Source organism: Gymnoscopelus microlampas (assembly GCF_963454915.1).
Source record: "Gymnoscopelus microlampas genome assembly, chromosome: 4".
NCBI lineage: Eukaryota > Metazoa > Chordata > Actinopteri > Myctophiformes > Myctophidae > Gymnoscopelus > Gymnoscopelus microlampas.
The window spans coordinates 51,639,877-51,662,934 of record NC_139941.1 but is presented as its reverse complement, the minus strand read 5'-3'; the positions used below and the strand labels follow the sequence as shown (position 1 = coordinate 51,662,934).

At 44.4% G+C, this 23,058-nt stretch overlaps 1 protein-coding gene across 1 annotated transcript in view; it reads left to right on the top strand.

Annotated features, from left to right (window-relative positions):
* The window catches only part of trpm3 (transient receptor potential cation channel, subfamily M, member 3), a gene marked incomplete at both ends in the record, with an annotated part of 352,723 nt that overhangs the window by 268,248 nt on the left and 61,417 nt on the right, over positions 1–23,058 (top strand). The window contains 5 exons of the mRNA XM_084055549.1: positions 8,221–8,413; positions 10,078–10,129; positions 13,766–13,866; positions 15,706–15,840; positions 17,761–17,811. Of these exons, the coding sequence (XP_083911675.1) occupies positions 8,221–8,413; positions 10,078–10,129; positions 13,766–13,866; positions 15,706–15,840; positions 17,761–17,811 (532 nt within the window). The remainder of the gene's footprint in view (positions 1–8,220; positions 8,414–10,077; positions 10,130–13,765; positions 13,867–15,705; positions 15,841–17,760; positions 17,812–23,058) is intronic.

The window sequence follows — 23,058 nt, the reverse complement described above, 5'->3', positions numbered from 1 at the left end:
TGCATTAAAAGGTCTAGCCCTGGGGGGTCCGTTTAACATAAAACATTCCGATTTCCAGTGACCCCGCTTATGACAGTAATTGCAAACCTTCTCCGGCTCACGCAAATTACTGCTGTTGTTAGTGTTGCTGTTGCCTTTAACTTCGACAGGAAGAGGTTTATTAAATCGGCCATAAGACTCCTTGGCAACATAGTTGCCACCGCCTGCCTTAAACTCTCCACGGTGCGTTAGGACATAGTCATCAGCGAGCGCTGCGGCGTCCGCCGCGTTGCTCGCTTTCTGCTCAGAGATATACGTCGCCACTCGAGCAGGAACAGAATTTTTAAACTGTTCCAAAATCACCAAATCACATAACTCTTCAAAATCTGTTACCTCCGAGGCGTTACACCAGCGGTTAAAGTAGGTCGTCAAATCACGTGCAAACTCCAAATGACTCTGTTTGTCATGTTTTTTCCAAGATCTGAACCGCTGTCGGTACGCCTCGGGGACGAGCTCGAACGACTTAAGCACCGCCTCTTTAACCAGAGAGTATTTTTGACTGTCGGCAACACTCATTGCCGAATAAACCTCTTGCGCTCTGCCTGTTAATACGCATTGTAACATCAATGTGCGCGCCGAGTCAGGCCATTTCCGCACGTCGGCCACACGCTCAAACATTGTAAAGAATGCCTCAGGGTCACGTTCAGAAAACTTGGGAACCAAACGTATATTTCCATTAACATTAAACTCCCCCATGGACTGTCCTGCAGGTTCTGTAGATACTTTTGCATCAGCTGAAATCTTACCGTCCCTTATCAAGTCTAACCTGCACTGCTCTACTTGTACTTTTGCCTGTTCAGTTTGCTGTTTAGCCTGTTCAGTTTGCTGTTTAGCCTGTTCACTTTGCTGTTTCATTTTCTCAATTGCGTACTGCGTGTCTAGCCTCACTTTGTCTTGCTCCGCCTGCAACTTTGCTTGCAACATCAGTAGTTCTTTTTGTTGGTCGAATGTCAACCCTGGCATCAATACAGGTAACGGCAGCACCGCCGCTGTATCTGACTGGATAGTAGAAGTCTTTTCTGGCTCTTCATATTCCTTTAACAAATCAGTTTCAAATAAATGTACTCTTAATACTGCCACTAAGGTCTCCTTTAATTTCTTGTCACCTGCCTCAATTTTAATCTTAAAATGCTCTGCTATTTTAAGTAACTGGTCTTTGGTGCACTGAAGTAACAGTTCCTCAGAAGGAGCAACCAAAAATGCTTCTAGGGTACACATCCTGGCTAATGTGCGCTAAGTTAGTCACCCAGCTGGTAAACAAAACAAAATACAAGTGCCCCTCTGCTCTATTTAAACCCCAAACTAACTCCACCCGTCTTCATGCCGGTTTGCGGAAGGTATTTATGCACTGAAGGCCACCGCAAAGGCCTAGCTCATACCAAGGGGTAGGAAAAGCAACCAGGAACTGGCGACCTACGTCCAGCCCTTAGCTGTGCCCCCGAGACGGAATGTGCACGCACCGGTACACACTCGCTATCTACTGCCGCTCCTTGCACACTAATCCACCCCCCGGCCTAACCCTGCGACCTAATCTTTTACCCCAGTAACTAAATCGCACCTAACAGGGACACTCATATAATAATGAAACAAAACCAGCCAGGTAACCTTTTTTTTTTTTTTTTTTTTTTTTTTTTAAACTTAGCAGCACAACTACCAGGAAAAAACTCCCCCCCGTAGAAACTTAATCAAATCTGTAACTTATCAAAATCTAAACAGATTAAATTCAAACCAAAGAAATTAACTGCATCTCCCAAACAAAGTCCAGACAAAAACAAGCGTGTAACATCGCTTTGTCTCTACTCACCGGACCGTTGAACCAACTGGACAAGGGAATCACCGGATTGATTCCTAAATGACACTCCTTTCAAAAAACCACGGCGCAAACGAGCCCTTCAACTGCCAATTTGGCCAATTGACACCTGCGTCGCAGCAAACAAATGCAGAAGGGCGAGTCACTTGACTCCCCAAACTTACTGCACACTCAAAAGTTTTACGGAACGAGCCCCCATTTTGTTATGACCCTGGCCTAGGGGGACCAGGGAACACAACAAAAACACAGGGGAGACGCAGTTTACAAATAATATAGTGTTTATTAAAGTAACCAAAATGAACGAATAAATCATGAATGAACAGATGAGGTGTGGAAATCAGTAAAGTCAGTAGTGTAATGCGTGTATGCATGAGTGGATTGTGTAGTGTGTGTGAGTGTTGTATGTGTGAACATAAATGTGGGAGCAAAAAAGGTGTAGCTGGGTTGAGGAGCAAAAGCAAATGAACTGAAGGAGAGAAAGAGGACTGGGGAGGCAGGCTTTTATAGGGCGTCGACACCCGGGCCCAGGTGCACGCCAATTTGGCTGATTGCCAACATGTCACTGCTCCCCATGTCCTATTAGAACCAATGAGAACAGAAATGAATACAAAGCAACCATAACCATATAACCTAAGAGTGACACATTATCATACTATACAGGGAACCGTCACAATACATATTAAATCCCTATTAGAAGCTTTGTGCATGTCATTACCTCCTGCCTTGTCAGGGCTTCAAACACATTAAGCTCTCGTACTGCTCCACAGAGCAGTTAAATGGTGAGAGTGCTTGTGGAACATAATGGCACAACACGCTCTCCTGTCAGGATAAATACCTGCTTGTCCTTACGTAAGAGGATAATGGCTGCTCTTCATCGCTGCATGTGTGATGAGGCCTGGTGCGGGGGTCCTCCAGTTCAAATATGATTATTTTGGGGGGTCGCGGCTTAAAAAAGTTTGGTGAACCCTTGCCTTAACTCTTTGACTGTCAGAAATAAAACATAATTTTGCCAGCGAGTGTTTTCACTCACCTTTGAAAAATCATAGAATATTTATCTCCAGTATGATCGATTCCCTGATCACTTTAAAATATGTATCCATAGTCTAGACGAGTCTCGTAGAATCAGGGATTCGGGAGAAAAAAGCGAGCCGCTGCAAGCATCCGTTCCATAGTTGTGGTTAGTTGAATGAAGGCAGATTTTGCCAAAAAGCAACAGAAACAGTGGAAAAGCCATTCTTCCAGATCGAATTACAAGGGAGAGAACAGGCTGTTTGTTTTGCGATCACATGACTCGCTGCTCCTCTCCTTCTCTGGGAGCCAAACGGTGACCCATGGGCGAGCGAACAGCGCCATCTAGTGGAAAACCACTGAAAACACACAATGTCGTCATTCTTGTCATTGGCGGTGTGGACCATAGCAAAATATTATGAGAAATCTCGTCATTGGCAGCCAACACAATACATATATATATATATATATATATATATATATATATATATATATATATATATATATATATATATTGTTTTTTTCCCAATCATTTACCTCTATTCAATCACTGGAGTCGTGTGGTGGTGTTTACCTGCAGAAACGGTTTCAATGCATTCAAGAAGAAATCCTACTAGAAAATGACAATAAATGCTGGCTGATGGTGGTTTGGAGGAAGATGGATAGTTGAACTCTGTGCGCACGTGTTATGGTAATCCTTTAAGTGCCTCATTTCAGATGCAGACATAATTCTGCACCTAAAAAACATGTGATTTATCAAACAGCCACAGCAGCACCTTGGAAACGCATCAACGTTTGTTTATGTTTTTTAATCACACCTGGTGTGTCATCATTGCAAAGTGCATTCTCTGTCTTAAGGGAGGAACCAGACAAATAACAAGAGAGTGTGATCGATCATGCATTCCACTTGATTCACTAAAGTCATACGTCTTGTGTGGAATTTCTCTGCTTCTAAAAAGCAGGTGCAAATTAGCACTTAGACTGCTTTTTATTAAGGGGCAGGAAACCCCCCTGTTCCTTTATTTAAATGGTATTTCAGGATGTGAAACAACCATAGACTGTGGAGGAAAACAAAACATATGGACGAAGGAGGCATGGTGATGCCACCCATTGGTTTTTACTACAGACACATTTTGAAGCCTTCAGCAAATTCAAATCCACCATTTTGGATTTCCGGTTCAACCGGAAATCTAAACGAGAGTGAATGACAACAGCACGATATTGCAAGGGATTTTGGCACAAAAAAAAATCCTTACAAGCTGTACCTTGTTGTAAAGGTGACTAATCAAAGATAAGAAATTATAGAAAAAACAATACCAATTAGTATTATTAAAGGGAGTAGATATAATCGACCAAAGTTAAGTTTTCAAACTTTTTGTGGGTAGTTTTTATTATTTTATGATGAAAAAAAAAGGAATGCTTTTGTACACACAAACTTTCCAGCCGTCAAGCTTTCCACCTGACAGCGACGATGTATACTTTGTCATATGACGAATAGCAAAATTAGACCTTTACAGGTCCTTCCAGAGTGAAGGGGTTGTGAGTCGTGACGGCACGACCGCCCTTTCCAGAGTGGAAAGGTCGTGAATCGTGACGGCACGACCACCCTTTCCCCATTGCATCATTGTGCACGCAGGCTTATGAGTTGTTAACTTAACAACCCCTGACACTCACACAACAACGCCTCCTACACGCTGGATTCCCATCTCAGCAGAACAGTCACGATCCTTGTATCTCTAGCCTACACTATCTGGCATCAGATATATTAGTCTCTCCAACAGACAGGAGCCTGGAGTATCACCTGTGTTGTTGTTGTTATTATCTATGCTGCTGCATTGTCTGAAGGGAGCCAAACCAAAATAAGTTTTACTCTTGTGTAACTGTGACCAACATGTAACAATAAAGTACAACCTTGAACTTGAACCTTGAACACTAGCCAGCGGGCTGAACTAAGTGGAAAGCAACTAAGTACTCTAAGTAATCAAGTAATGCAGCCTACTTTTGCAGCTACAATTTTGAGGTACTTTTAGTTTACGTGAGTATGTCCATTTTGCATGGCTCTAGTGTGATATTCTTATGTTAAACCCTCCATGCAAACAATGCAAAGCATGCACAAAATAAAACTAGGGGGGGGGGGGGGGGGGGCGGGCATATGTCCAGCCCAGGCAGATGTCGTGGCTGTCGGGCAGAAAACTCTTATCTCCATATCCTATTATACCTTTTTTTTTTTTTTTTATGCCCTACGTCAGGGGTTCTTCAACAGGGGGTCCGGGACTCCTAGGGGGTCCTCAGAGTTACTACAGGGGGTCCGCCAAATCTTTGTGTGATATGTTTTTTTTTACCATAACCACTTGAACCCTAACATTCCTTTTCTGAGGAGAACTTTAGCCAAAAATAGCAGATCTACAAGCTCACAACGCCTCGCGCTGCGAGGCGTTGTGAGCTTGTAGATCTGCTATTTTTGGCAACGAGGTATAGGTGTAGAGGGAAAAAAGAGCAGACCAAGTAAACAAAAAAAGTTATATCTGAGACACAATATAGTGGGGGTCCCTGCTTCATCTCTCTCTCAGCTAGGGGGTCCTTGCCTGAAAACGTTGAAGACCCCTGCCCTATGTGATCATACTACAGCGTCACACAAAAGCCTCAAAAGTAGCAGATCTACAAGCTCGAAACGCGGCGCGAAGCGACGTGTTTCGAGCTTGTAGATCTGCTACTTTTGCAACTTTGGTATTTTAATCCTGAAAAGTAACTGTTTTGGACGATATACTCTTACGGCCCCCGGCACTTTCACAACCCAGGGACAGAGTTTAGCAACAAGGTCGATAACCAGAAGACTGTCAGTACTCTTATCAATCTCTATTTCACCTAGCCTGGTAAACCCTCCCTCCGGAAATCTCATTTCCATTTGATTTCAGGAGAGAGTCTGGGCTGAACCGCCTTTCTGCAATAATCGCTCTGTTCTCCGAACCGACGAGCCTATCAGCGTCGTCGCACATCGTTCTGTGATTGACAGCGACAGTTGGCCAATCAGGTGGCGAGTTCGAGTGAGCCCGAATGAAGCCGAGTGCAGCCTGACTGGGGCCGACAAAAGACGAACGGCAGCCATTGTTGTTGTCCGAGTGCCTTCACTGTTTACTTTAGTTTTTAAAACGGTCTCAAACTTCTTTTTTGAGGCACGGAATTTACTATTAAGATATCGTTTGGATAGAATTTAGTTGTTTAACTTCATATATGTGGTCAATTAATCATGATAGAGCCTATTTAAAAATATAAATTTAGAGAACCGGCAGGGGCGGGGAGTGACACGCATGTATCCCAATAAGGCAACCTATTTTCGGCATGGCCGTCCCAAAAGTCCCGTTGCGTCACATAGTCTGGAGCTCGTCAAAATGAACTGCTGATTGGCTGAAGGGGAAAAACGATCATTGGTTGAAGGGGTTGTCAGTCAACGGTATTACTCCCGCCCAACTCCAGCCCACAGCGAAAACGGTTCAGGCCAGACTCTCTCCTGAAATCAAATGGAAATGAGATTTCGGGAGGGAGGGTTTACCAGGCTATATTTCACCTACTGTGTACTGTAAACAAAAATAAAACACTTTCTGAAAACGTTGCAGACCCCCCTCATCTGAAATGTTATCCAAAAAACTATTTTCTGCCAACACAGATGTCGGGGGCAGTGGAGTCGTGAAAACTGTCACGTCGTTAAACTGCCCGGTCGTGAAAACTGCTTAGTTGTTGAAACTAGCCTGCTTGGTGGTCCTCCAAGGTCCTTGCAAGACACTGTTGTGTCTCTGCAGAGGTTGACAGCCCATGAAGAAGAAGATGCTGCTGTTTTCTCCACAAAGTTTGAACCATGAATAGATAGACCATGAATCTTAAACTTTTTTTTAATTTCAAGGATCCTCAGTTTTGTATGGATTATAGGCCATTGTTCCTCTAACTTTTCGTATTGTTTTTTGCTTCAGTACTTGCCTTCAGTGGCTTCAGTACAAATTTGACAAAGCAACTTTCACTTGTAGCTGAGTAATATTTGACCAGGAGTATCCTAAAGCAGGGGTCTTCAACGTTTTTCAGGCCAAGGACCCCCTAGCTGAGAGGGGGATGAGGCAGGGACCCCCCACTACATATTGTATTCATGTCAAATGTGTGTTTTCAGACATTTAACCACTTACACCTTCAATACTTTGTAAACTTGACCGTTGGCTCTGCTCTACACCAAACCTCTTTGCCGAAAATAGCAGATCTACAAGCACACAACGCCTAGCAGTGCGAGGCGTTGTGTGCTTGTAGATCTGCTATTTACGGATAATGTTTCCCTCAGAATAGGGTTCACGTGGTTAGTGTAATAAAAAAAAGTCCCTATCACACAAAGGCCCCCCTGTAGTTACTCTGAGGACCCCCTAGGGGTCCCGGACCCCCTGTTGAAGACCCCTGTCCTTTTAATTTTTATTTTTATCCCACGATTTTGTAACCCACATTTTTTTCACCCAGTGCCAATTGCCTATGTAATCCTGGGCACTACCTACCCTCTGCCAGCCTAGGGAGAGCCCAAGCTGAAGCTCATGCCTCCTTCAATGCATGAGGAGCAAGCAGGCCGCTTCTTATCACCCGACAGGGGGGAGTTTCCCTGGTTGGACATAGCGCGTGGAAGGAACACGTTATTCCAACCAGTTCCCTTCTCCTCCATCAGGCGCCCCGGCTGACCAGGGGGAGGCAGTATAGTGACCAGGATTACTACATGTTTTTGTGAGGGTATTAACTACCCTAGGAGACACGGGGAGAACATGCAAACTCCACACAGAGTAGGCCCTTTCACCAACCCCACCTAGGGTATGGGCGCCGATGACGTGGAGGAGAGAACACGCCCCCAGCGCCCACAGCGTCCCTGGCGGGAATCTAAGAAGACCCCTGTCCTAAAGGACACACGGTGGTCCCTGGACCCCACTTGTATAGACACATATACACTGTATACGGATACAAGAGCTTTGCATTGGTAGATGTTCGTTTAATTTTTGCTTTTTGTGAACGTGTGTGTGTGTGTTGAATTGAATTGAATTGTGTGTGCGTGTGTGCGTGCGTTTGCACGTGCGTGTGTGCATGTGTGCATTTGTGCGTGCACAGGTGGTCTTGGGGGACATTCCCGGGTTGGGGGGGTTCACAGGGTGGATGAGGGCTTTCCAAAGTTAGCCGTCAGTAATGACTGGCCGAGGGAATTACATGGTCTGATCCCGAGACTCAAAGTCTTCCTCGTTCTTTTAATATTTCATCTCTCACCAGCTTTTTACGAAGCTACATGTTAGATTTGGATCACGCTTATTATATTCTGTGTGACATTGTGTCAGCTTTGAATCATCCATGCACAGATGGGGCTTGACTCCTAGTGCGACCTGTGAGTGCGGCGTGGGTCAGAGGAACAGACAGCAGACCCCGTCATTCTGGAATGCCCGATGTATCGGAGCCCCCAATGGGACGCATGGCATGGCCTGCTGTCTGTGGATGACGAGGCTGTTGGAGGTGTGCCAGAAATATAGCCCGGTTGAACCCCCTCCAGGCCGGGTTTGATTGATTGATTGAATACTTTATTATTAAGTTTGCAGGAAAAGAAAAGCACTTGAAAGCACAGTGCAAATACAAGGTCAGCTAAATAGGATTAAAAACCCCAAAAAGGCTTGTTTCAATTGGGGTCCTTTTGTACTCAATGCATTATGACATTAAATGACAACTATGCATAACATCATATAAAGACTTAAAAAAAAAAAATAAGAAAAAACAAACATATATACAGTAAACAGTTCGAGGGTGGGGGGGGGTGTAGGTTAAGTCTTTTACAGGGACCAGTTTCGAATCGCAGCCTCCTGAAGGTACTCTTTTAGGGCAGTTTTGAAGGAGAGTAGGGTTCTACACTCCTTCACTACTTTTGGTAGGGCATTCCACATTTTTGTTGCATAGCAGGAGAACGAATTCATCCCCTTGTTTGTGCCAAATCTGGGTTGGACGTGATCAGTGGAGCTGTACTCTGGTGTTGTGATTGGGTTGGTAAAAGGATAGCTCCTCGGTCCTTGAATGTTTGGGGGGATTTAGTTTGAGCCTGAAGTGCAAATCCTTCCTCAGTGTTACTTGAGGATAGGACAGGAGGACAGAGTAATCCATGTATCACTAGTACTTTGATAAATACGCCCCCCCCCACTCCCCCCGAGCACCTGAGCAAGATTAGGAAGTAGGAAGTAGTGGAGTGGAAGAGCATCAGAAACACCCCCCCCCCCCCCCCCCCCTCCCCACCCCCAGCTCCCTGCCGCTTAAGTACGTACTGTACTGTATTATCCCAGTTTCAGGTTTTTCATGCTGCGCTCAGGCCGGCAGATATAAATAAAGCTACAGGCTTTAGCGTTCATTTTCAATGGAAAAGCCTCGGTGACATGAAGACGTTTGTAGAGCTGCTCCAAGACATCTACAAAGCTACCAAGTTGAGCTGGCTTCAACTGCAGCTACAAAGCTACAAAAGTGTTGTTTAACTGGTTACACGCGTCTTCTCTCTTCACACAATTACTGCCCGTAATGGGGGGGGGGGGGGGGGGACTCACTGTTTCCCACAGCCAGTTCTGTGTTCTTTTTAACGATTCAGGCTTTTATATTAATTTTTTTATATTGTTCTCGCTCTTCGGACCAGTGTTGATTTCGTCAACTAAAACTATGATGAAAAATGTTCGTCAACTACCTTTTTTCACTGATGAAAACTAAATAAAAACTAAGCTATGGTGACTAAAACTAAGACTAATTATATTGACAATTTTGTCAACAAATAAAAACTAGACTAAAATGTTAGTGAGGGACTAGTGGAGAAGAGATCCAGTACAACTAAAAGACTCATTTTGTGTTTGGTTGCGCGTCGCGTTGTGAGCTTGTAGATCTGCTATTTTCAGCATGCAACCAACTGTAAAATCTACCATTACGACGCCATCATGTCACCGACAAAACACATTTCAGTTGACTAAATTAATTGTAGATTTAGTTGACTAAAACTAGACTAACAGTAAAACTAAATGGAATTTGATTCAAAAGACTATGACTAACACTTCATCAAAATTTGCTGTCAAAATCAACTCTACTTCGGACGCACGCTTAACATCAATGAACGCGTTGATCAACACTCCCAACAGTAACAGATACAGTATGTACTGTATATGTCACTTTGTATATTCGTATCTTTTTATCTTGTGTAGCTGTCAACTCATGGGGGAGATGACTCTGTCCTATCCTCAGTATACTGTATATGTAAACGTCAAATCTGACGTTTGGGGAGGACATGACCCCCTTGACCCCCCCTGGGAGTATGCATTGCACTTTACTCTCCTGTATAGTCCCAGACTTGTTCAACTGGCAGGCAGGGGAAAACATGCCTGAAATACAATCTAACTATATAAATGGCGACCGACTTCCGCACCCTCGGTGTCCACACCCCACAGCTCTGTTATCGAATAAACAACGCACCGCCAGACCACATGTCGCCAACTGACTCGCCACGGCGGCCGCGCTGAATTTACGCCTCGCGTAGGGGACATCTCACTGTTCACTACACCTTTTCCACCGCGCAACATAATTAATTCTACTCACCAAATGTCGGACAAAACGGAAGGGGAGGCAGCTTCGTACCGTTTACCGTGCGCACGACCTCATCACCACAACAGCAGGCAGCCGCTGCGGGGGTTTTTTCCTTTTTTTCCAAACTTTTTCTTTGGTCACCATTTTCTCCAGGCACCATTTCTGGTGTAACGTCGGGTGTTTCTTTTCACCAGCCAATCACCTTTCACGTTGCCACGTCCGTTGCCACGTCGCGCTGACGTACGCTAAACAAGCGCTGCCGTGCGCACAATGCAAACGAGCCCAAAGGCGCGCAAAAATAAGCCGACCATTGCTTAGACACAAAGTCAGACCTGGCAACGCAGCCTAGGCCAATCATGTGTGAGAGATCTACAAGCTATGGGGCAGAGACGCCACCGTATCTTAGCAACAACTACAGCGCTCACTCTCATTGGTCCTGTCACGCTAAGAGCAGTCTCCAGACAATGGCATCGCAGACAGCTTGCTGTTACTGCTGTAGCCATCACAGGCAGTTGCAGCACGACGGACAGGGCGCTGTGATAGCTGCCATGTCGCTAACGCTAACCTGGTTGTCATGCCTGCAGCGGCTGTGCAATCACTTTGTCAACAATGCACGTTCGTGTGGTGAATGTCTATATTGCTGCTCAGTTCGTCCATTGTAGATGGTGTATGTTTGTGTGTGTCTTCTGGAGAACTATGTAGCTCCACAGCAACTACAGTAACTAACGTAATGGCAGGACCGCCCCGTGCAACGCATGTTAGGCTGCATTATGGTCATGTAGTAATTTCAGATAATTTCGCTCCGATTACAGCAGTGTTTATCAACCCTTTCACGCCGCCCCCCCCCCCCCCCCCCCACAAATACACGTACTTGATCTGGGACCCCCCCCATTCAGTTTGACTCCGTTCCACAAGTAAATATTGTGAAAATAGCCGATCTACAAGCTCGAAACGCCTCACGTTGAGAGGCTTTGTAAGCTTGGAGATCGGCTATTTTCTACATGATTGCCTCTTTCTTACATTCTTTGCCAATGTGGCCCATGTTTTCATAGCATAGTTTATTGACTACTTCTGTTGCAGAAATGGCCATTTCCTTTACTTTCGTTTTTTTATTGTCTCCGCCAGGCCGAAAGGCATGGCGCAAGACTATGTTTCACCCCCTGTCCGTCCGTCTGTGATAGCTAATCTCTCACATCGTTGACTTGATCGCAGCAAAATAACAGCCCGATGTGGAGAGTCAGTGAGAGCTGGATAAACGACGTAAAATGTGTCAAAAGGAGTCTGTACGGCTGTCGATAAATGAACACATGACGTCGGTGGGAGAGGAGATATTGTGTCTTTTGGACAAACAGCAGCGTGGTGCTGATGTTTGTTGTGTGAAGCAGCTTAATGTCAGAGTGTTTGTGTTGGAGCGCCTCAGTGCGGCTGCAGAGTTCATGTGCAACCTCTTCCACAGAGACACAGAGACACTAGAAACTCTGCTGGGGAAAAAAAAACACTGCTGGGCATTGACTTTCCTATGGACATTGATCTACACACTGCAGGTATATCTGCTACACACACAACATCAAACTACACACTGCAGGTATGATGCAGCGTTTGCATTACAGCCAGCATGCCAGCGTAGTTCCCATATGGTTTCAAGGTGGGCTAAACCATATGGACCCCATGTCAGCAATGTCAGCGGCATCCACTTCAGTCCCAACTGCGATGCCCATGCAGGCTATAAGTAGCTTCTACCTGCCCCTTAGGTGGGCCCCAACTAGCCATGTTTATGTGGGACCAAGGCGGGTCCTAACTGGGTTTGCCCATGCAGGCTTTAACTGGGTTCTACCTGGGCCCTAGGTGTACCCTAACCAACCACAGTGCAGTGCCCATCGCTCCAATTGTTGTGATGTCAGGGCTCTCAATACTGCACATTGGTGGAGGAGGAGGGGCCGCAGGGCGACCGCACACATCGCTGAACCAATGGTAGCCCACGGATGTTTCCTTTGTGGATTTACAATCTGCCCCTCTATGCCACATATCATCCGCACTACAGGGTCTTCACTGACCGAGCCACGGCCCCACTGACCCTCATGACGCTACGCCACTTAAACGTGCGGCAGCATGCGCTGGGTTGCCAGGTTTGCACAGCCTGCGCCAGAAACAAGCAACCACCTTCATGAAAAAAAAAAAAACACCAACATGGTCCGCAATGTTCCAGGGGTGTCCCCGTGCGTCCCAACACTCCACAGGGGGTCAGTGGACCATCAGGGGGTCCGCGGACCCCCTGTGGACCCCCTGAAACATAACAAATATTATTTCTTCAAATTTTTTCCTTTTTCAAAAAAAAAATTCCACAGTTTCACTCCGCCGATTTGGGTCCCCCAATATACACACGGCCACGCTGGGCCCCGTGCGCGGCTGGGGTTGAGGGGGGCGTAGCCCCCCGAAACTCTAGTATCTTATAGATACGCAGTGTACATACAGTCTGAATAAAGTGGAGCTGTATAAGCGGAAGAGCTGCTGTCTGTCCCGTTGAGTAATGTCCTGTCTTACTGATGGTGACTTCTTCTCACTTCTTCAGCTGTTGAATATTTAATGGCGGTGTTGTGTCACATAGCAAACAGCATTGTCCCCGAGTGAACCTTGTGTACTCGCCGGGTTCACTCCTGACGTTGAATTTGATGACTCTAAAGCATAGCATAGATAGGCCTACTCTTGGTTAAATATTACTCGACTACAATAACATTCTCTCTCAGAGGAACCACTGAAGGCTTTTGTTGAGGCATGGAGACATTTCATTGAATATTTTAATAACCATACCTCTCCAGAATAGAAGACTCTGTGTGTTTCAGGTGTAGCGGACAGTGTTTCTCCCACTGTTGTGTGACACAATGACAATGACTGTGACCCATGATGTTTTGCTTTGTTCTGCTGTTTTTGTTGGGGGGGGGGGGGGGGGGGTTGTATGTTGTTTTTTAGTTTGTTTTTGTGATGTGTAGGTTTTGAGTGGGTGACTAATGACTTTTGCCATATGCTATTTAATTGTCGAAAATTACTTTTGTCCCCAATTACTTTTCGGGATTCAAATAAAGAAATAGGAAAAAGTAGCAGATCTACAAGCTCAAAACGTGAGCTGAACCACGTTTTGAGCTTGTTGATCTGCTACTTTTGGTGCTTTTGTGTGACGCTGTAGTATGAAAGTAGGGCATTAAATTAACAAAAAAACACAAACAAAATATGGAGATAAGAGGTTTCTGCCCGACACAATACTGCTGTCAGCTGAAGTGGGAGGCTGACCTTTGACCTCTCCTCCTCCTCCAGGTGCTAACGCCTCTGCCCCGGATCAGCTGAGCCTGGCTCTGGCCTGGAACCGAGTGGACATCGCCCGCAGCCAGATCTTTATTTACGGACAGCAATGGCCAGTGAGAAACACACACACACACACACACACACACACACACACACACACACACACACACACACACACACACACACACACACACACACACACACACACACACACACACACACACACACACATGCATATGCTGTAGATCCACACAAACAAGGAAGCTCATACACTCACATGCGCACACTAACATGCACTCACACACTTGAGTACACACTCTGTCTTTGTCGCACGCACGCCAGTACACACACATGCATGCGCATGCACGCGCGCACCTACACACCTACACACACATACACACACATACACACACACAAACCTACACGCCTACACACACAAACCTACACGCCTACACACACACACACACACACACACACACACACACACACACACACACACACACACACACACACACACACACACACACACACACACACACACACACACACACACAGCAGTGACCTGCAGGTCTTGCTCCTCTTCTACCACATTGATTGTGTTCACAGGCCTTGTTCTCTCATACATAAAACACTCGACACACTTGACTGGGTCGTTTCAATTCCACGCTCCCAGTTTAAAATGATCACTTAATAGGTACAGGTATAGGCTTGGATAATTACAATCAACTCATGTTGCTCTCCAAATTCATGTTTTTCTTTTTCTCCTGTATAGTAGCACTGATCCAGTGCATTATTGATGTTTTAGACCACTTAAACCCTGGTTTAACTTTTGCTTTTCAACTTCAAACTTTAAATGACCACTGGACTTCGGTGATGAGGCAATACTTGAGGTGCCTCATCCAGGCCTTTAGCAAGATAAACTTAAATCTTCTTACCCGTCTAGATTCTTCTAACTTTTTATTTTACATTATACATAACAGTGTCTGCATCTACATTTTTGCTGAATATGTTTACCCATAATGTGTACAGTATAGCTTCTTTGAAGCACTACCGTGTTCTTTTGAAGACGGGGAAGCCCTTAGGCTTCCAGCACACTGGCAACGAGCCAATGATATATACATAGTTAAAATGCCTTTAATGTCTCCAGGGCAGTGGTTCTCAACCCTTTTCATATCAAGGTCCATTATTTCTTGGGCATTTGAGCCACGGAACCACCGTTTGATGTGATTTAACCTCTCAGACGCAAGACTTAGAATATGTTGTTGTCGTTGGATGCGATTGTGTCCACATTTTCATCCATGCTGTGTTGATGTTGGTACCATAGGAGAGATAACAGGCAAACGTTGATCAAAATAACAATTATTTAATTAAGTAATGCAGATATTTATATAATTTAACTCTTGAGAGCGTACAATGAAACCTTCTTTTTACTCTCTCAAGAGTTAAAGATCTATAAGGGTCCATTTGGTTACCAACATTTGGCTGGGGACCACCTGGAACCCCCTCAAGGAATGTACCAAATTAAAACGGTAAAAAGCCATGTACAATGTTATGTAATGAGGACCACAGTGCAGGGCTGTCCTCTGGGGGTTGCAGGGGATGGAATTTGAAAGGTCAAGAAAGATTGCTGCTTTATTTTATAGCCTTTTTGGTTGATTGATGACTCTTCATTATTTATTCCAACAAAAATGGATTCAGTTCTAAAAGGAGCTGGCTGAACAGATTGTGTGTTGTACACTCTATTTTTGCAGGTGGGGGGGGGGGACAAAAGTAATATGTAATATAATATATTACCCTTGATTCCAAGTTGTAAGTAATATTATGACTTTTCTAAGGAGTAACTTGTAATAAGTAACACATTACTCTCCTAAGTAAAATTGCCCAACACTGTTGTGAGATTTTATTGTTCTTGAATCCATGTATTGACTGCCTGTGATGTTGCATCATGCTAGGTGGGCTCCCTGGAGCAGTCCATGCTGGATGCCTTGGTTCTGGACAGAGTGGACTTCGTCAAGCTGCTGATAGAGAACGGTGTGAGCATGCACCGCTTCCTCACCCTGTCCAGGCTGGAGGAACTCTACAACACGGTGAGCAAAATAACACATCAATGCACCGAACACCGAACTGCACTGTTTCCCAAACAGTGGGTCCGGACCCACTTTTGGGTCACGGACAACTTTTTATGGGTCACGAGTAAATAAATATCAATTTATATCGTTTTTCTACTATACATTTTTCTTAATTATTGTCTCTGCCAGGAGACTATGTTTTCGTTCTCGTCCTTCCGTGTGTCAACCAAGCTAACATTGGTCAAGCTTCACGTGACACGTGACAATATGTTGAAAGGGTGTGCTTTGATTGGCTAGCGAGACGCATGATGAAATAGAGTTCTATAAATAGGTGTGTCACTTCAAAAGATCATTTATATCTTTTGAAGTGAGGTAAGACAGGATTAATCAGGAACAGTACTGGCGGAGACCTGTGCTCCGAGGAGCACATTTTCTAGCCATTCAAACCATCAAGCCATTTCAAACCATTTTCAAAAGGAAATAATAAAAAAGGAGAATGTTTCATGAATTAGAAACAAATTCAATGTTTTTTCAAAATAGTTTCATACATAAAAAATGAATAAATTGAATTAAAAGAAATTCTATAAATTGGAAAACAAATGTTTAAAGAAGAAGTGAAAATAGCCGATCTACAAACTCCTAACGTGTCGCATTGCGACGCGTTAGGAGTTTGGGTCCTGGGGAGACATCAAATTTCTCTTTTGGGTCTCGAGGTGAAACGTTTGGGAAACAGTGAGGTAGAGCATTGGTTCTCAAAGTGGGGATTCACGGACCCCCGGGGGTCCTTGAAGGTGTTCCTCTGTAGACTAACTGCTTGGAAAACAAGTGAAACTTTAATATAGATGTATAAATATGTGGTCAGAAGCAGGTACTGAGAACTGGCATGGAGGATGAGGACAGATATGCTGACTTTAACCCAGTCACGGAAACAGACGGTGACAGTAAGGACCTGACGCTGTGTAGTCAGCCAAACGCTTCCCTCTGGGAGGATGGGTTGCTGCCAGGATGCCATTGCAGGTCGCCTCGACTTCTGAGCTAAAGAACTGGCAAACGGAGCGAGGCTTTCGCCTTAATCTGCTGTTATCATTTGTGGCGTGTTGCAATATTTGATGACGTGCTTCCCAGAATAAGAATATGTTTCATAGGTCATGTCATGAAACATGATGATCTATTTCATTGGTTCTCAAAGTGGGGTCCGGGGACCCCCAGGGGTCCTTGAGGGAGTTCCAGGGGGTCCCCAGCTAAATGATGGGAAGTTAGGAACCAAATGCTAGAGCCGTAAAAAATATTCTCTTATGGGGGTCCCTGGCATATCTTTTTCAAATGGGGGTCCGCGGGCTGATAAGTGTCAATTTGGGGGTCCTTCACTGCTAGAGCCGTAAAAAAATGTTCTCTTATGGGGGTCCCTGGCATATCTTTTTCAAATGGGGGTCCGCGGGCTGATAAGTGTCAATTTGGGGGTAGGAAGCTGAGACTTCCCAGTTCAGCTAACAGGCGAGGTCAGCTTTGCATGCCTCATCTTATCAATAAATTAGACATGCTTGCTGTGTGTTCTCTTGTATTTTCCTTTTTTCTTGCACAATTCAAGCACTGCTGAGGGTGTACAGTGTTGTATATTGCATGTTGCATATCGTATTTATATTTGTTTGCCAACTTACTGGTGGTGTTTGACTGTCATGTCTTTTCATCATGCTATAAGTGCCCTGTGATCTGTATTTTAACTGCTCTGCTGTCTTTGACGACTGAATTTCCCTTACGGGATCAACAAAAAGTCTTATCTTATCTCTTATCCATACCGTCCATTCTCAACTTCCTGTTTCTTCTCACAGCACTCGCAGAACATTTAACAGTTGAATAAACATTAAAATAAAAATGGGACCAGTGTATGCTACAATAATTATCATGTTGTTTGCATGTGTCTTTTTCTTCTTTTCTCAGAGACACGGCCCATCCAACACGCTATACCACCTCGTCAGAGACGTGAAGAAGGTACGTGCCTCTCTCCTGTATGTACTAGTTTGTGTGGCTGTGTGTGGGCGCGTCATACGTGCCTCTCTCTTGTACGTACTATAGTTTGTGTGGCTATGTGTGGGTACATCCTACGTGCCTCTCTCCTGTACGTACTAGTTTGTGTGGCTGTGTGTAGGCGCGTCATGTCGGCAAGAGTAGATTAGACGTCTATAGAACAGTGTTTGTGCTGCTTTTCTCCTGCAGTCAGTCAGTGTGCGTCGGTGATCAGTGTAAACGGCTGCTGAATCAACGCGGTCTCACTCCCTAAAGGCATATTTTGACTTTTTGGGACAATTTTGACCAAACGTCAACATGTGCCTTGAGCAAAAAAAGTCAGAATATGTTGACGTTTGGTCACTGAGTCACAACATGCCTTTTGGGGAGTGAGACAGTGTTGGCTGAATGTGTCCATTTATCACATAAACCTGTTTGCAGACGAAGTAGCGTTATTCTGTTTAGTGTGTTGGTGTGTTTAGGGCAGTGGTTCTCAAAGTTGGGGTCTCAAAAGGACCGTCTTGGTTGCTTGAGGGGGTACTAAATGGACACTTACAGGTTCTGTATCTCTGAAGGGCGTACAGATGGAACCAAGTGGACCCCTTGTTGTGGGTCCATTTGGATCCATGTGTGCAGTCTTCAGAGTTATGGTTTAAATAACCTTGAAATTATAACATGTAATTTGAGAACCACTGATTTAGGGACACCAGGCGGTCCTTAGTTGTCGTTGCCAATTATACGTAGAGGCCGGCTTTTCTCTTTCAGCTGGAGACGCCAGGCTGCAGTGGTTGCATAGCGCTCTTGCACGGCTCCCATCCCTCTCTGTCCTTTTCCATTAACCATTCCTCCATCTCTCTCTCTCTCTCTCTCTCTCTCTCTCTCTCTCTCTCTCTCTCTCTCTCTCTCTCTCCCTCCCCCAAATTTGGACAGACATTGAGTGCAGTCGAAACCAACACAGCTGAGAAAATATAATATAACATAACATAACTCCATTGACTCTACTCCTTTTTGTTAGATTAATATGTTGTTGTTTGTTATCAATTATACAACACTACCTCGAAAGTCTTCTTGGAGTTGTAATCGTTTATTCAATTTTTTCCTCAAGTTGTTTTAATATGCAATCTTCACAGAGATCATATTGTTCATGATTCCTTAAACTACACAGTATAATTTACAATTTAGTCGTTTGGCAGACGCTCTAATCCAGAGCTACTTACGAGTGCGGGATCGTAATAAGCAGAGTCAACATAAACTCTCGTCAATAAACAAGGTAAATAAACACATCGATCAGTGTTGTACCTCAATGAAACTAGGATGCCAGGCAAACAGAGAACCTAGCATCAGTAAATACTCTCATGGAGGAGTTCCCACACATTTCCATGCCAAGGAGCCGTTAATAGCCACAGTCGCTGGCTGTGGCCCAACTGAAATAAAAATGGCTTTTGGCAATTCCTTGAAGGTGGTCCAAATGGAACAAATGTACTGGTCTGTAACTCTGAGAGTTATTGGGGTCCTTGAAAATATAAAAAGTTATGGGGATCCTTGAAAATATAAAAAGTTATGGGGATCCTTGAAAATATAAAAAGTTTGACGGGCACACAGAGCACATGGATGCTGATAGGCAGCCAAGAGCACTCAGCATTGAACTTAATCCAAAGAAATAAAATGACATAGATAGAAAGGGGGAGATGCTTAATAATAGGAAAATGAGAATGTGAATATTGTGTTGGTTTGTCAAGAGATATCACAGGTGTGTTTTGGACACGAGACAGTCACACAATTAGACAGAGGTTACAGTGATTGTGACGGCCATGCATGCACTTAGACAACTCTCCTTTCAATGTGATGTTTCTTTCTCTTTTGGTCTCACAGCTTAACGCACGGAAGACAGCGCTGCGTCTTGCGCTGATCTTAAAGGGAATGGCGGCCGATATTCTGATTGGTTTGATTAAAGTAACACCCAAACACACCCATGATTAATTCAGGTCGGTTTGACCGCGTAACGCCTTGGTGCAGTGCGCAGATTACCGCATCCATAATAGCAAAATGTCATTTCTCACGCCTCCACATCTTAAGTTAAGTATTACTTAACTGACCTGGCATTAATTAAGGGCCCATAATAGTGTCATAGTAAATCAATGTCATACATAAACCTTGAGACCGGCATTCAGTAATTGGGTCTCATGATCAAATAAAGAACATCATCATTAAAAACAAAATCTAAATTATGCCACGGACAAGGACAAGTCTTGCCACGGACACGCTTTGTCCGTGTTCAGACATATTGATGATCCCCGCGTCTACCGTAGGTTGCAAATGAATAAGAACTACGTACAAAACACAACTTTATCTTGTACATTGTCAGCATCTTCCCACCACTAATTATGATCAACCCACTGCTGAGGGGTGGTGGAGGGGCTCCTGCAGCCTCAGCACCATTAGCACCTAGACGTGCCCATCAATGAAAGACTCCCTGATTACAGTAATCACGCATCCTTCCCGAGGGAGTCATTAAAGAGGTTGGGCTAGTGGGATCGCACCGACCTGAAAGGGCTTTTCTTTCACTTTAAAACACATCTAGGGTCATGTGCACCCTAGATAGTTTTTAACCATGATAAGTTAATTGAAAAGACCCGTTCTTGGTTCTGGTGACTGATAGTGTCCTTAGTGTGTGAGGGGGCCATGTTTTTACCATTACTTTTGTCTAAAAAAAAAAAAAGGAAGTACAGCAATTGAGTAAATATACTCAATCTCCGTTGCAAGGGTACAGTTGATGTCTGCTTCATCTTAGGACAGGTTGCCTCAAGGGTGATTTATACTCAGTTGTGATCGCACTCCAAAAATCTACACGTTTGTAGATATGTTTGGTGGTGTAAGGCAGCACGCATATAGTGACACATTGCCGCACCGGAAAAAAAAAAACTAAAGTGTGGCAGCTGTAGCTGTTAATCACTTCAAATGGCCATACATAGGTGACTATTGCTCTGATCAGCGCAATATAGGACTAGATTTAAAATCTAGTTTTATTAATCGCTTAATTATTTCTTAAAAGCATTTTTTTGTTTGATTAACTGTTTGCACCCCTAGTTGCATGAATCAAAATGAGCTATCTAGCTGCTGCTAGAAGGATAAGGGGTTGAGGAGTGCGTGGGTTATTGCCCTCCTGACCTCCCTCCTCCCCCTTGCAGCCTTACTAGTTACCTGTTAACTGTCTCTCCTAATGCCTCTCTCTGCCCTTCAAGCTAATTAGTCATCTCTCTCTCTCTCTCTCTCTCTCTCTCTCTCTCTCTCTCTCTCTCTCTCTCTCTCTCTCTCTCTCTCTCTCTCTCTCTCTCTCTCTCTGTGTCCTTCCCTCCCTCCCTCCCCCTCCCTTCTTTCCAAGCACCTACTCTGCACTGAGACCTCTCGGAGAAGATCTCATTATTCCTCTAAATGCAAATTGAGATATCTGGCAAAAATCAATGCATTTTTATGTCCCTTATAATTGTCCCCACCAGTATGTAGCCTCTGATTAACCCTACTCACATCCTACTTCATCTTCTCCTCTCTATTTATTTCCAACCCATAGATCCAGTAACAGAGCCCATCATCACGCTCTGGGGCTTGGCATTTCATATCGTTGCTATTATGCAGAAACCTCTTATCTCCATATTTTACCATTTTGTGTTCTTTTCATAAATTAATTGATCATACTACAGCGTCACACAATAGCATCAAAAGTAGCAGATCCACAAGCTCGAAACGTGCCGTGAAGCAACACGCTTTGAGCTTGTAGATCTGCTTATTGACTAGTATTAAAATTATTTTGTCTTTTTTAGGTCCAATGTATTTGTAAGTTCATAAAGTTAACATAAGTATAACTATAACTATGTGCATTTGAAATTAAATGCATATAGTTGACAAGTGACCCGACAGTATATGCAATGTGGCCCTCTGGAGTGAGTGTGGAAATATAGTGGCCCTCTCCATCATCAAAGTTGCATCACCTCTTCGGAAAAGTAACAGTTTTGGTCATATGAGGTTTACACCCGACAGAGACGATATCTAAAGTAATGAAGGGTTGAGGCAAGCCCTGGATGGCTTCAAATGCAATAATGTGAAATTGCATTTGAATCGTTTGGAACTTTGAATAGCGACAAGAATGGATGAATGGCTCCCAGTCATCGTTGTGGTTTTCACACTGTATATGATTGATCGCCGACAATGGATCACACACTGCAAGAGTTCACTAGGATGACATCCAGACCCGATTCATACGTTTGTTTTTTATTCCAATTCATTTCAACCGACGTCTCAAAAAACGTGCAAGGCTCCTGTGACATATGCGCGAGACCGAGACAGGACGCTATTGATTGACATTAAATAATTATCTATTTCTCTGTATGTCTCTATCTGTCTCTCTCTGGGGAATTACAGAACCTAGAATGGAAAAAAAGCCCTGAGGGCTTATTTGGGTTATCCGTTTTAGCATTCTTTTGTACAAATCTGTGCCACAAGACCTTTTTTTGCGAACTATCCATCTATCTGTCTGTTAACACACACACACACACACACACACACACACACACACACACGCAGCTCACTCTCTATCTCTATCTCTCTCTCTCTTTCTCTCTCTCTCTCTCTCTCTCTCTCTCTCTCTCTCTCTCTCTCTCTCTCTCTCTCTCTCTCTCTCTCTCTCTCTCTCTCTCTCTCTGCACACAGCAACCCTCCCAGTACTGTGCTCTCATTGGCTGTAGCACGGATCTCCTCGCAGAGTGATTGAAACCCCATTCATACTGTTTGATTTCCAGTCGGGCGACAGAGCCAAATATCAAACATGCTAGATAGTTTCTAGAAACGCTCGGGAAGGCATCGCTGACAACTGGGATCGTGGCCGCATCGTCTCGCAGAGCCTTTCGCACACAGCGAGCAAAACCTCGGCGATCAAAGCCAAGATCTGCGTCAGATCGGGGGTTTTGTCGCCGAGCGCCAAAAAAGGTCCCCGACAGCATAATCGGAGAAAATATTCTGCAGTGTGTACGGGCCCTGAAGTGTGATTCACAGGGACGTGCACAGATAGACTCTAGGTGGCGCTAGAGCACCTGCCCTTTGCCCTCTTGACCAGAAGTGCCCTTTTGAAAAAAAAAAAAAAGTTTTTTTTTTTTCAGTTTACAGCAGGGGTCTTCAACAGGGGGTCCGGGACCCCTAGGGGGTCCTCAGAGTTACTACAGGGGGTCCGCCAAATCTTTA